The following is a 13,622-nucleotide window of genomic DNA, read 5'->3' on the forward strand; positions in this document are numbered from 1 at the left end:
ATTAAAATCCTTAAAAAAAATCTGTTAAAATCTTAAAAATACCGAATATCGGAAGGTGCCGTTATATGGGAGATATACGATATCGTGGACCGATATATGTAGCCCATCAGACAAAAGACAGATCTTTGCAAAATTTTAGCTTTCTATCTTAATTCGGACAGACGGACAGGACTATATCGTCTTAGAACTTTACACAGATCAAGAATATATACACTTTGTTGGGTCTAAAATTATTATTTCGATGAGTTACAAACGGAATGACGAACTTAATGTACCCTCCATACTATGTATGGTGGAGGGTATAATACTTCCTCAGAGTCAAAAGAATGAGAAAGAAAATTTAACATTTTAAAGAAATTTTGACAGTTATCTCGTGTAATAATTCTCAAACCGATATCTTCATTATTTTGGCAAATAAATTTTAGATTAATCGAAAAAGTGGGCGTAAAAGTAGGCGTGGTCATATTTTCAAAACTTGGATTGTTTTGTTTGACAATAATTTCCAGAACTATTTAAAATAAATAAAATTTTGCAATTTTTTCGATATCAGAATGGGTAAAATCGTTTTTCGTAGTAACAACTTTAACATTCTTGCAGTTCTGGAACACAACAAATGGTTGCGCTCCATGTCTTGTACTTTTCATTTGTTTGTAACATAAACAAGTAAAAAACAGTATGTTCGGAAGGACCGAACTTTGAATACCCTCCACACGCTGCACGAATGTTGCTCTGCGGTATTTTGACCCATTCCCGGCGAAGCGCTTGCTTGAGGTGATCGACACTTTGGTATTTTTTAGTGCCAACCTTTCTTTCCAAAATACTTCAGACACAATAGATATTGCACTCTTTGGAATTTTAAGAGCTTTAACCTGAGCTGATTTTTCAATATTTGCCGAATGGAATATTGCGATATGTTCCGCTCACGAGCCATTTTTCGGGCACTGCGAAGGGGGTTCCGATCAAGTCGCTTCTTTACTTTTCGAAACATTTCTTGCTGCTACGCTACCAGTATCATGGTAACGAGCGATGGTACGAGACACAAAAGATTTATTCTCATTTAAATGCTGAAGTTCTCTAACGTGATTTGTGATTTTCCAGCCAAATATAAAGAAATCACACTTGAATTTCATTACGAATAACTTTTTTCTGGAAAAATCACATCAAAATGCATTTGTACGCTTGTAAATAATATAATGAGCTGTCATTGGAATAATTTTAACAGCTGTTGGACGAGTGGCTTAGAAATGACAGCAGTCTGAAATTGGTTGCAGTTTTTTCATTTCACCCTGTAGACATGCGGTTTAACATAGCTCCACAAAAATAGTCGCGAAAGTGAATTAAAATCTTCACCTACCTCGCCCTTCAATAACTTCATTGGTACGCGTGCTGTGTGGTATGTGGAACCATCATTTTGAAACCACATGTCATACAAATCAAAAAAAGTTGGATATCATCTCATGGTAGCCATTTCACCATTCACAGAATCTTGGAAGAAATGCTATCCAATGATACCATCTGCCCATTTACCGCACCAAACTGTGACCATTTCCTGATGCATTACTCCAAAATCCACAATTCTGCTTATTTTCGTAACCATTGAGCAAAAAATGGGATTCGTCGCAAAATGGAAGGAGGTTGCGATGAATTTTCTTAACAGAGCACGCATCTTGATAATAATGTTCAATGATTTGTAAGCGTTTGTAAGCCGTCCATGGTTAAATTATAAGCCAAACAGAAGATATTCGACAGTGAAACAGAACACGAAAAGTGTGTGAGCTGTTAAAAAAAGTTTTGTCGAAAGGCAGTTGCGAATAAGTAAAATAGACAGCTAAGTTTCGCAGTGCCGAACCTTTATTACCCTCCACTTTTGAAAGGAACTTGTAAAATTTAAAAAAAAAATCCGCTGAAAATGCACTAGCATCTTAAAAATTTCCAATATGGGGTGTTACAGTTATATGGAGCCATAAGAAAACGTGGATCTCTTTAAACAATTTTCTGCTAGCAAGGGCCGTGCCTATATTGGAAGCCAAACAACAATTTGAAATAATTCCGATGAAAATGGAAGTCATCCAAATACCGGATGTAACTATGTACCGTTATATGGGGGTTATATGAAGACATGGATCTGTATAAGCAATTTTCTGTCTGTGGAGTTGGTATTTTTCATTAGGAACTCCAAACACCAATTTTTTACAATCCCGGTGAGTAATGTGAGCCAAATCATCAAAATATCGAATATTGAGGGTGAGGACCACGCCTAAAATTTAATATATGGATTGCCAATTTTTTACAAGTATGTTTCCTATGCATGGGGAATACAGCAGCCACTTTGTGGAAAATTCTGTTTAAAAAATATGACTAAAACCGAAAAATAACCCTTCCATCTGGGGGTACAGTAAAGGGAGGAGGGGTATTTGTCAATTTTGCTTTTATTGCCCTTTTGGAGCACACTTAATTTGAAATCGGATAAAGGTATATATGGGAGCTATATCCAAATCTAAACCGATCTCGATAAAATTTAGCAAAGGTATTTCTGAGCTGTATTTGATATATTCCCACGAATATCGTTGTTACAGAGTGCATATTACGGCTGCGGAGGACAAAAATAAGAACTCGGGTAAACAATATATATGGGAGCTATAGCTATATCTGAACCGATCAAATTTGGCATACTTATTTGCAGGCCTAATTTGGTTGTATGTGCAAAATTCCATGCTATTTGGGCTGATATTACACGTTTGGTACACAATAAAACGCAAATCGGACGAAGTTATATATGGGAGCTATATCTAAATTTTGACTGATTATCTCCCATCTCAATATGGGTCCTCCTTGGATCTAGCAAATGATTTGTGCAAAATTTTATCTGAATCGGGCAATAAATGCGACCTGTACTTTGTTTAAACAAATACATGGATAGACGAACGGACATGCAAAAATGGACTCAAATTGTGATTCTATGCAGATCATCAAAAGGAAGTATGGGTTAAGCCTGTTACAAACAAATGCACAAAGACATAAAAACCCCACTATGGTGTAGGGTATAATGAGAAAGGTGAAAATTGATAATTTTTAAGAAATTTTGGCAGTTTGCTATCGTTTTGGCCCGTCTTGGATTTTAGGTTATTCCAGAAAAAAAATTAAATCAAAAAGTCAAAATTATCAAACTATTCCATTTCATTGCCAGGCATAGATATATTTTTGCTGGAATGCTACAACGCAGGATTTTACCTACCGGAATCGCTTAACATCAAATTTAATTCATACAATTGTTTTTCCCGATTTTCTTCTTAGTGAAATTATTTGCGTCGTTCTTCTATATTCACCAGTTACGATTGTTCATGTTCCAATGTTCGACATAATCCAATTTTTATTCGCCAGATCTATTAAAATTCGCGGCTTATTATAGCTGTCTGTTTGGCTTCGACTCTGTTCAGATTCGTTCATAGAAAATAATTTCAAAAAAAATTTGTGGTAGAATTTCTAATTGATAATATTTTCAAAACTTAGTTTGACAATAATTTCCAGAACTATTTAAAATCAATACAATTTTACAGGGTTAACAATAGTTGCCGCTGCATGTCTTGTGAGGCAGTTCGCCACTTTCGGCCAAGCGAAGCAACTCTTTAGCTCTTTTGAGTCTATTTTTTTCTGTTGCGGTGTAAGTTCTTGCGCTTTTTGGAATTTCAATGGCTTTACCCCGAACTCATTTTTTAATATTTGCCGAATGGAATATTGCGATATGTTCAACTCACGAGCCATTTTTCGGCCACTGCGATGTGGTTTTCGTGCAAGTAGCTTCTTTACTTTTCGAACGATTTCTGCTAATGTTCCTATTTTCTTCCGTCCACTTTCCTGACGTCGGGCTACGCTATCAGTACCACGTTAACGAGCGATGGTATGAGACACCAAAGATTTATTCACATTTGAATGCTGGAGTGCTCTAACGATAGCCACTTGTGATTTCCAGCCAAATATAAAGAAATCACACTATCACGCTTGAATTCGATCACGAATAACTTTTTTCCGGGAAAATTCTCACCAAAATGCTTTTATACGCTTGTAAACAATATAATGAGCTGTCACTAGTCGGACGAGTGGCTTAGAAATGACAGCATTCCGGTAAGTGGTTGCAGTTTTTTCATCACACCCTGTATATTGAAAATTCTTTACATGGATGTTTCCTATATATGGGAACACAGAATCCAATTTGTGGCAATTTTTTTTTTAAATATGACTAAAACCGACAAAACACCTTCAATCTGGGGGTACAAAATTTGGACCTATATGGCTCATTTTCAACACAAAAAAATTCTATGGACCTAATATGCATCTCAACAAAATTGTATCGACCTACTTCAATTCGTTCGGGAACTACAATGATTCCCACCGATGGACTGTCAGCAGGTCGGTCATGGCTTAATTGACATGTAATATTATGAAGACAAAGAATATATATATAATTTGTTTGACCTAAAATTCTTCTTTCGAGGAGTTACAAAGGGAAAGGCAATCAATATGCAACTCTTTTTGGGTTATGGTCTGTGAAGTGGGTAACTCAATTAATAGATGAAAGCCTCAACAGATAAAACTTGTTTGTAGTGCCCTTCATATAAACTTTGCTATACATCCCAAAATTAAAAACATCAGATAAGATTTTTTGATCACTTCTAGAAGCATTAGAATACTAATATAATAAGGATATAATCGGTCAACATTTAAATAAAGCTCCAACTTCTATTTTATTGTGCACCAAATCGTCCAGATAGGGTGAAATTTGACACAAGCTTCCACATTGAGTCTAGAAGCAAGTATGCCAAATTTAGTGAAAATCTGTTCATATATTACTGTAGCTCCCAAATATATTTTGTTCATACAATTTGTTATTATTGTCCCCCACAACTATACACAGCAATATTCGGGAAAAATGTATCAAATACAGATCAGAAATACATTCGCCAAATTTTATAGAGATTGGTTCACTTGTGGATATAGCTTCCACATATATTTATCCTTTTGGAAGATTGTTGTGCACCAATTGCTTAATATAACCAAATTAAATCTTGGTACATATAGCCGAATTCACCCTAAAGGAAAGTGAGTCAAATTTGATGAAAATGGGTTAGATATAGCTATAGGTTCCATCTATATTATTTATCTAACTTGTTTATTTTTGTACCCCACAGCCGCAAAATGTTTTCCACTTCAACGGAAATACCTCTGCTAAACTTTATAGAGAGCGGTTCACATTTGGATATAGGTCCCATATACATCTTTATCCGATTTTAGGTTTACTGTGCATCAAAAGGGCAATATCAGCTTAAATAGGATGGATTTTGATTTCGGTTCAAACACAAATGCATCCTTCCAATTTAGTGGATACCGATTCAGAGTAGAATATACCATCCATATTTTAGATCCATGCGATTTTAAATGTCCTGAAGCCATAATACGCATTCAATCTTCTTCACATAAATCCCATATTCCCACATTTTTTATGGGTAACTCTACTAAAATTTGCATAGGTTATCATAGAATGACTAAGTTCATATACCGTCAAATTGATAGGTCCACCCGGGAATCAGAGTCGTTTACAAAAAAAGGGAGGTAAAGTCAAATTGTAATAAAAACTAACCTTAGTAAAAACGGTATATGCGAATTTCCCAGACATTGGAAGTTTCATAGAATGTTTCACATTTGCTAAAGATATGCCAGTAATGGTCAATCATTATTTTCAGCTTTGAAGGTTTTGAAAAAGTATTTCTAGAGCATTCCTTCGAAACTCAAAAATTAAGTGAAAATTTATACATTAGAATACTAATAATAATTGGACCTTTTGCTGAAGTTCTTATCGGGATTTTGATCTTGTAAGCGAGTACTATCATCCCCAATTGGATTTTCCTACACAACCTGTTTGAGTGTGTTATCAGTGTGGGATCAAAAGATGCGACTGCGACAATCTCTATTCAAGCCATAACCTTAACGTATAAGCTTTATGTTAATCATACGCCCTCATTCCTTATGATTTCCGTAACATAAATATGTACATATTTACTCAATGTCAACAACATTGTCTATTCTGCGTCTGTTTAGTTTTTTTTTTTTACAAAACCGAACTAAAATGAAGTAACTAGCATAAAAAGTGTGACAAAAGCTTACCTGCAACTAATCAATTACAATACAAGCGTACAAACGTAGTGTAAATACTAATCGACTGGCTGACAAATCGACGCCCCTTAATGAGCAGACCATTAATTGTAAATGTAGTTCTTTTTTCCCTTGGATATTAAGTGGCCTTAAAACCTTATCAAACTCCATTGCCCTTGAGGTGGAAGGTGTTAAAATATAGCATAGAGGAATTTCCTCAAAGAACATACACTACACACACACATTAACTATCTACACTATGTAATTTACAGAGCACGTGTATTTCGAAGCGAACAAACGTTACAAGGAAGAATTCATCACAGCAGATATAGATTTGAAACGCCTTTATTAGGCATTCGGAGTTCGATACGAGACAATGGCACACAGCGGAACTTGGTCTAGTGGCAGTGGAAGTGGTTCATCAACATCTCAAAGTAGAGGTCTGACGACAGCACCGCCCCAAGAGGAACGTTTATTGGTAAGTATGGCGAGGGAGTACCCCTTTCGATCCACTTTGTTTAAACAACATTACGATTTTAATCAATAACGAGCTCATTTGTTTTATTTTTGGTAATCATTTTTGGTGTTTCTTTTTTTCCTTTTATTCTCGTTTGTTTTCTTATTCCTTGTTATGTTATTTTTGTCTTCATATCTTTCAATCGGCAGGTTGCTGTCCGTGTTCGTCCTTCATTCGAAAATGGTGAGCGTTGTATTGAAGTTATATCCCCAACTTCCCTGCTCTTCGATGACGGTGGTAGGGGTAAGGCGCGCAAATATTCTTATGACTATGTTTTCAAGGAATCCGATACACAGGTAAGGTGTTGTCAGCGTTTTAAAAAATGTGGTATCATTACACTGCGAGACAAAAATCAATTTTTTTCATAACTAAAGAGAAAGCGTGGTAGATTATTAACGTAGACATAAACAATTAAAAGAGTATTGGACTATATCGTCTACTTCTTATAATTTATATGAAATATGTGCAAATTTTTGAAAAATGTGGAAATATGCGCGAGCTATCAAATATGGCGGACCGAAGTATTCCATTTTCCTACTTCATCTAATACAGATAAAAACAAGTAAGCAAAGGCTACAGTCGAGCGGGGCCGACCGTTGAATACCCTACAACACTATAATAAACGATACAGTTTATATAGGCAAGATACTCGAAAGAATTCCACAAGATATTGTGACAAATAATAAAAGAAAACCATCAGGTTTCGTTCTCTAATTTTCGAATAATAGCAACTTAAACTAATTTGCTCATTTCCAAATTATTGGTAGATGTTGCACTTAAATGGTCTTCCTAGATCTGAAACCAATATTTCCCAAAAACCTATAATCTCTCAGAAGTGGTAAAAGATTAACATTTATTATTGGTTTTTAAATGAAACGCATCTATATGAGATACAGACATTTGACTATATTCTTCAACGAAATCGGTGTTAACGAAATAGTCAGAAGTGCGTCTTTCCTGTATTTGTGAATTCTCCAAAGAGTCACTGGAATGGACATTTTCGTATTTTGTCTACAAAAGTTGGCAAACTATTTCACACATTGAATATTTTTGGATGGCCATCCAAAACTGCTTGGTTTTTGCAATGTCCGGTAACCCCCATTCAAGTGTGGGTGAGGATCGGGCGATAATTACGACCTGCTGACAATTTTGTAGTTTTTGGTCCATTTCAACCCCTAAATATATGGCGATCATCTCCAAAAAGAGTAGGCTTCTATTCTGACCCTCATCTTATCCCCATGCAAAATTTCGTAAGGATCGGGCCATAAATGCGATCTGTATATGATATCTTGATATCCTAACTACTTAGTTTTGTTAGCTGTAGAAATAATACCAAATGTTTAAATCAAAATGAAAAATATGAGAAAATTTAAAAAAATCAATATTTTCATCTTTAGAGAGATATTTTTATGCTATTTTTTTAGACGTTTTTTCTTTCCTGCCAAGAGGCCATTCTGACATATAAGAGATCTTTCAAGCATATCTACTTTGATAGACATATATATCGCACATAATTTGTTATATTTCCGATTTGTTGGATGTTAACATCAATGTAAAGGTCAGAAGTAACCTTGTCATGGCTTTGTGATTTCGCCGGGATTTAAAATATTCACGGTTTAATGAAAATTTTTGAATTTTTTCAACACAAAAGATATGGTCTATTTTACCCGCTAAATATTATCCGATGACCACCCAAATTGGTAGGCTTCTTCCCCACCCTAAACTCTAGCTACATGCGAAATTCCGCGCCGATTGGTCTATAATTGCGACCCTAAACATTTGGCTATCATCTCCAAAAGATAATAGGCTTCTATTCTGACCCTAACCCCACCTTCGTGCAAAATTTCGTTAGGATCGAGCCATAATTGCGACCTGTAGAGTGATTACAAATTAACATGGACAGACAGACAGACAGACGGACGGACATACATAGCTAGATCGACTCAGCTCGGCGAGCTAGGAAGATCCATATACACTTTCCTATATGGGAAACCAATATTTCGAGGTGTTACATAAATTCTGGCCCAATCAAACTTATAATAACCCCAACACATAGTGTTGTTGGGTATAAATATTGGTGTGTGCAAAATTTGAATGAAATCGAATATTTATGTCCACTTTTATGCGAAATTCCGATAAATTAAATATTCATATCAGAATTTTTTATTTCGCAAGATATGACAGATAAAAGTATTGAAAATTGTAAACCTTTGTGTGTGAGGTACCAGAAGGCGTTGGCAGATATATATCACCTACACATAGATGATAGCATAGTCTGGCGTTAGCAAAAATATCTGGATGAAGAGAGTTGGATACTTGGATACTTCGCATTCTCTGATTGTTTTGTATTAAGATGGAATCGGATGTTAATTCATCGTTTTATGAGCTTCAAAATTTTGACCCTTTAGTGGGAAGGTACCAGAAGGAGTGGACCGATATATTCCATCTTCACACCAGACCATTGTTTAATAAAAAATATTGTAATGTGTGTAATTTGGTTATTCAAAACTTTGACCTTTAGTGGGGGAGGTACCAGAAGGAATGGTCGAATCTCTTCCATCTTTATAACAGATATTGTTCTGATGGAGATATTGAGACTCGCCAAGTCTGAATGGAATCGGATGTTAATTTCGTGTTATATGAGCTTCATGAATATTCAAAATTTTGAACCTTCTTGAGTGGTCGAAAATATATTCTATCTTCACACCAGACTTTGAGTTAAGGAAAATATTGTGATGTGTGTAATTTGAAGACAATCGGACACTTACATCACTCTTTATAAGAGTTATAATTATTCAAAATTTTGATCATTTTTGGGGGAGTTACTTGATGGAGTGGGCCGATATTGTCCATTTTCGCACATAACCTAGCGCTGATGCTAATATTAAAATTAATAAAGTTGGAGCGAAATCGATTATCCTTTCTCTTTCTATGCCGTAAATTATTTTCTTTGAAAATGTTAACATTTTGTGGTGGAGGTACAAGAAGGAGTGGAAAGATATTACCCATCTCCGAACTCCATCTAAGTTTGATAATAATATTACGATGTACCAAGTTTGGATCAAATCGGATCGACTGGATGGACATTACTAGAACGACTCCAAATGTCCTAATACGGATACGTTATTAAGATGAGGCACGTTTTGGACGTATCAAACAATTCATGGGTAAATGTGACTAGGATTATCAAAATACCGAATATCGTTGGGTACCGTTGTATGTGCGCTATTCCAAATCGTGGACCTAAATATTCAATGTTTTACCACCGGAGCTAGAACCATTATGAACTACAAATACCAATTTTTAGACAAAACCGTGGCGAAATGTGGCAAAAATCATCAAAATACTGAATATCGGAAGGTAACATTATGCAGGTATAGATCCTGCATAGATCCTGAACCTACACACACTATATTCCGCCACATGAGCTAAAACCCATTACGAACTACAAATACAAAATTTTGGACAAATCTGTGGAAAAATGTGGCAAAAATCATCAAAACACCGACTATCAAAACACCGACTAACCAAAACGTGGACCGATAAATCTCAATTTCAATATCAACCATCCTAGACATAATACAATTTGTTGTGCCAACCTTAAAATTTTCTATATTTTCATATTTAAATTTTAAAATTCTTTAATTTTTCAGGAAATGGTTTACAAAGCAACCACTGCACCTTTGGTCCAAGATGTGATTAAAGGTTATAATGCAGCGGTCTTTGCATATGGTGCCACAGGTTCGGGTAAAACACACACAATGTTGGGGCCATGTAGAAAAAAGGGAGCAACACCTACCGAGGCAGATGGCCAGACAAGTGATAGCGGTCTCATGGTCCGGGCTATCGAGGAAATATTTCAGTACATTGAAATGTCCGAAGATCCTGCTTCGTGTAAAGTAAGTCAACCTCAGTGGGGAATGAAACAATTTTCAAAACTTGGCATTGCCTTTCCTCCAGGTTTCCATTTCATATTTGGAAATATACAATGAATTAATACGGGATCTTCTGAATCCGGGTGGACCACTGGAATTACGTGAGGATAATCGGGGTCAACGAATAACAGTGGCCGGTTTGTCGGAAATTACCACATCCAGTCGCAAAGAGGTTGTCTCACTTCTCTTGAAGGGCAATAAGGCACGTACCATGGAACCGACAGCAGCCAATCAAACCTCCTCACGCAGTCATGCTTTGCTCAGCATAACTGTACAATCGAAAACCTCGTTGGGCGTGAAGCAAGGACGCCTCTTTCTCACAGACTTGGCCGGCTCAGAGAGAGCGAAGAAAACCAAAAATCGTGGCAAACGTTTGCAGGAGGGAGCCCACATAAATCGTTCCCTCCTGGCTTTGGGTAATTGCATCAATGCCCTGTCGGGTGGGGCACGCTACGTTAATTATCGCGACTCCAAATTGACCCGGCTACTCAAAGAAGCCCTGAGTGGCCGCTGTAAAACCGTTATGATTGCTCACATTGCACCCGAAAGTAAACATCGCGATGAGACGAAAAATACCCTCGTCTATGCCGATCGAGCCAATAGCATAACGACACGTCTACAGAATTCCGTGTATGTCGATGAACTGCAAAACTTCCCCACTAAACATTATCAGCATTTGGTTTTCGAGCTGCGCGAGGAGGTGTCACGGTTGCGCAATAAAATGTTATCAGATCGTCCCAGAAGTGGAGCAGCTGCAGCAAATGAGGCTGCAAAGGCATCCAGTGACCAACAGGCCCAAGATCAGGCAGGGACGACGACGGCGACCAGTGACGAAGACGATGAGAAACGTAAAAGTGAATTACGATATTTGCGGGAGCAAATTGTTTTGACATTTAAGCAGCAAATGAAACTGCGACGTAAGTTGCTCGAGGCCGAATCACATCTATTGGGTTTGGAACTGGATGCCGAACGTCAGCATATGATAATATCACATTGGCAGGGTCGTATGGGTAAACTTTATGACACACCCACCGATGATGGTAAGATGCAATGGGGGGATTTTTTTGTTAAATTTTATGTATTTATTTTTCTATTTTTTTTTTTTCCTTCTTAGATATTGAATCGGAAGGCTCAATTGCCTTAAAAAATGCTTGGGGCGAATTGGCGGCCATCGAAAAAGAAACACGTCGTTATAAAGAAATACGTGAAAGAACCGAACAAGAATTGGAGTTGTGTCGCCAAAAAGGTGTACAATTGGAGGATGTAAGTATGGGACTTCATTGATAACACAAAAAATAATTACAGGAAAAACTCTGAAGTAGGTCTAAAAATAGAACAGAAGCAGAAAATAGAATACACGTGCATCGGCGTTTTGAAAGTTGATATCGCGTAAATAACCGAAATAGAAGTGACCATTAATAGTTCTTTAAAACCTTACAATTTAAATTCTTTAGCAATATTTCTGATAACGTTACAAGGTCGAAAACTTTAACCATCAAGCGATTCAAAAATAGGTCTTTTTGGTCCCTTTTCCAAAATGGTTAAAATCTTTTATTAAAGGAATCGTTGGAAGCCAACATACAAGATAACTCGGCGTAAAGGTCCAACATAGGTCCCAGAATACATTAAAGGTCTAAATCGTATCTTAACTCCTGGAATTCATAAACATTTAAAGCACATTTAAGGGTTAAAGCCGTTAAAGTAACAACGTCAAACACCATAATTTTTAAATTTTTTTAATGTTATTGAATGAAAGCAAAAAATATCGGAAATAGCATCAAATTTTAAAATACGTTTAGATTTCTTCGAATTGGTCACCTTTGGCACGAATTATGGCCTTCAAACGGCCAATAAAACCGTCACACTCTGCCCGAATGTTGTTCTGCGATATTTTGACCCATTCCCGGCGAAGCGCTTGCTTAATGTGATCGACACTTTGGTATTTTTTAGTGCCAACCTTGCTTTCCTAAATACTCTAAACACAATAGTCCAACAGATGGGTATCCGGAAATTTGGTGGCCATTGTGTGCTGGAAATGAAGCGAGGAACATCATTTTGTAACCATTATTGAGTGGCGCGTGCTGAGTGCGATGGTGCTGCGTCCTGTTGAAATGTCCAAGGTCTGCGGCCAAATGTTTGCATACCCAAGGCTTCAATACTCCCTCTAGAATAGTTTCGATATAATATTCGGCATTTATTCTGACACCACGGTCGATTAATACGAGAGGAGAGCGACCATCGGCTGTTATGGCGGCCCACACCATCACCGTGGCTGCCCGGCGCTTGAGTTCTGGTGGCCAACGGAAAGTGCACATTTTCAGCTGACCTCTTTGGCAAGTAAACACGATCATTTTGTTTGTTTACAAACTCCTGGACAACGAATGCTTTCTCATCGGGGAGAGGAGCCATTTTTCGGCCTCTGCGACGCGGGTTTCGATCAAGTCGCTTCTTTACTTTCCAACCATTTCTGCTGATATTGCTGTTTTCTAAAGAATATTCTTGTCTTTGACACCATACGATGCACTTTGGAGAATCTTGCATACACTAAAACTAAACTAAAATGTGTTTTTAATATTTATAATTTTTAGGTATGATTTAAACTTTTGATGTATCTTGAGACCTATGGTAGAATTTTATGATAAATAATTGTCTACAAGATTTTTAATTACCACCATCTGGTATAAAGAGAGTTTAAACTTTTTTGAAAAAAGGATTATTTTGATGACTCGCATGAGGTTTAAAATTTTCGACAACTTTTCGATACTTTTCCCCATATTGTTATCAGTACTATGTATATGAAATGTTCGAAATACAAGAAATCTTAATCCGAATATTTAAAAAAAATGGAAGAGAGGGAAACTTAGGTTACATTGGATGAAAATTGTCAAAACGTTGATAAACGTTACTTCTATTTTTAGGTTCACTTTCATAATCTAAAGGGTTTTCCTAAAATTGTGAAAAAAAATGATGAAAATGAAACGAAACTTTGATCCTTTGTGGGGAGGTACCATAAAGCGGGAACC

The 13,622-nt window shown here is 36.7% G+C and overlaps 2 protein-coding genes across 5 annotated transcripts in view; one reads left to right on the plus strand and one right to left on the minus strand.

Annotated features, from left to right (window-relative positions):
* Nucleotides 1–3,540, minus strand: part of LOC101901295 (F-box/LRR-repeat protein 7) — a 57,436-nt gene extending 53,896 nt beyond the window's left edge. Inside the window, exon 1 of the mRNA XM_059122979.1 lies at nucleotides 3,236–3,540. The gene's annotated coding sequence lies outside the window, so the exon portion shown is untranslated. The remainder of the gene's footprint in view (nucleotides 1–3,235) is intronic.
* LOC101901453 (kinesin-like protein KIF19) overlaps nucleotides 1–13,622 on the plus strand; it is a 34,923-nt gene that overhangs the window by 20,195 nt on the left and 1,106 nt on the right. For all 4 annotated transcript variants that reach the window (XM_005177972.4, XM_059122958.1, XM_059122953.1 and 1 more), the window contains exons 2-6: nucleotides 6,420–6,625; nucleotides 6,814–6,960; nucleotides 10,318–10,563; nucleotides 10,625–11,639; nucleotides 11,714–11,862. In XM_005177972.4, coding sequence (XP_005178029.2) covers nucleotides 6,524–6,625; nucleotides 6,814–6,960; nucleotides 10,318–10,563; nucleotides 10,625–11,639; nucleotides 11,714–11,862 — 1,659 coding nt within the window. In that variant the 5' untranslated portion in view covers nucleotides 6,420–6,523. The remainder of the gene's footprint in view (nucleotides 1–6,419; nucleotides 6,626–6,813; nucleotides 6,961–10,317; nucleotides 10,564–10,624; nucleotides 11,640–11,713; nucleotides 11,863–13,622) is intronic.

The sequence above is a fragment of the Musca domestica genome, unplaced genomic scaffold (assembly GCF_030504385.1).
Source record: "Musca domestica strain aabys unplaced genomic scaffold, Musca_domestica.polishedcontigs.V.1.1 1, whole genome shotgun sequence".
Lineage (NCBI taxonomy): Eukaryota > Metazoa > Arthropoda > Insecta > Diptera > Muscidae > Musca > Musca domestica.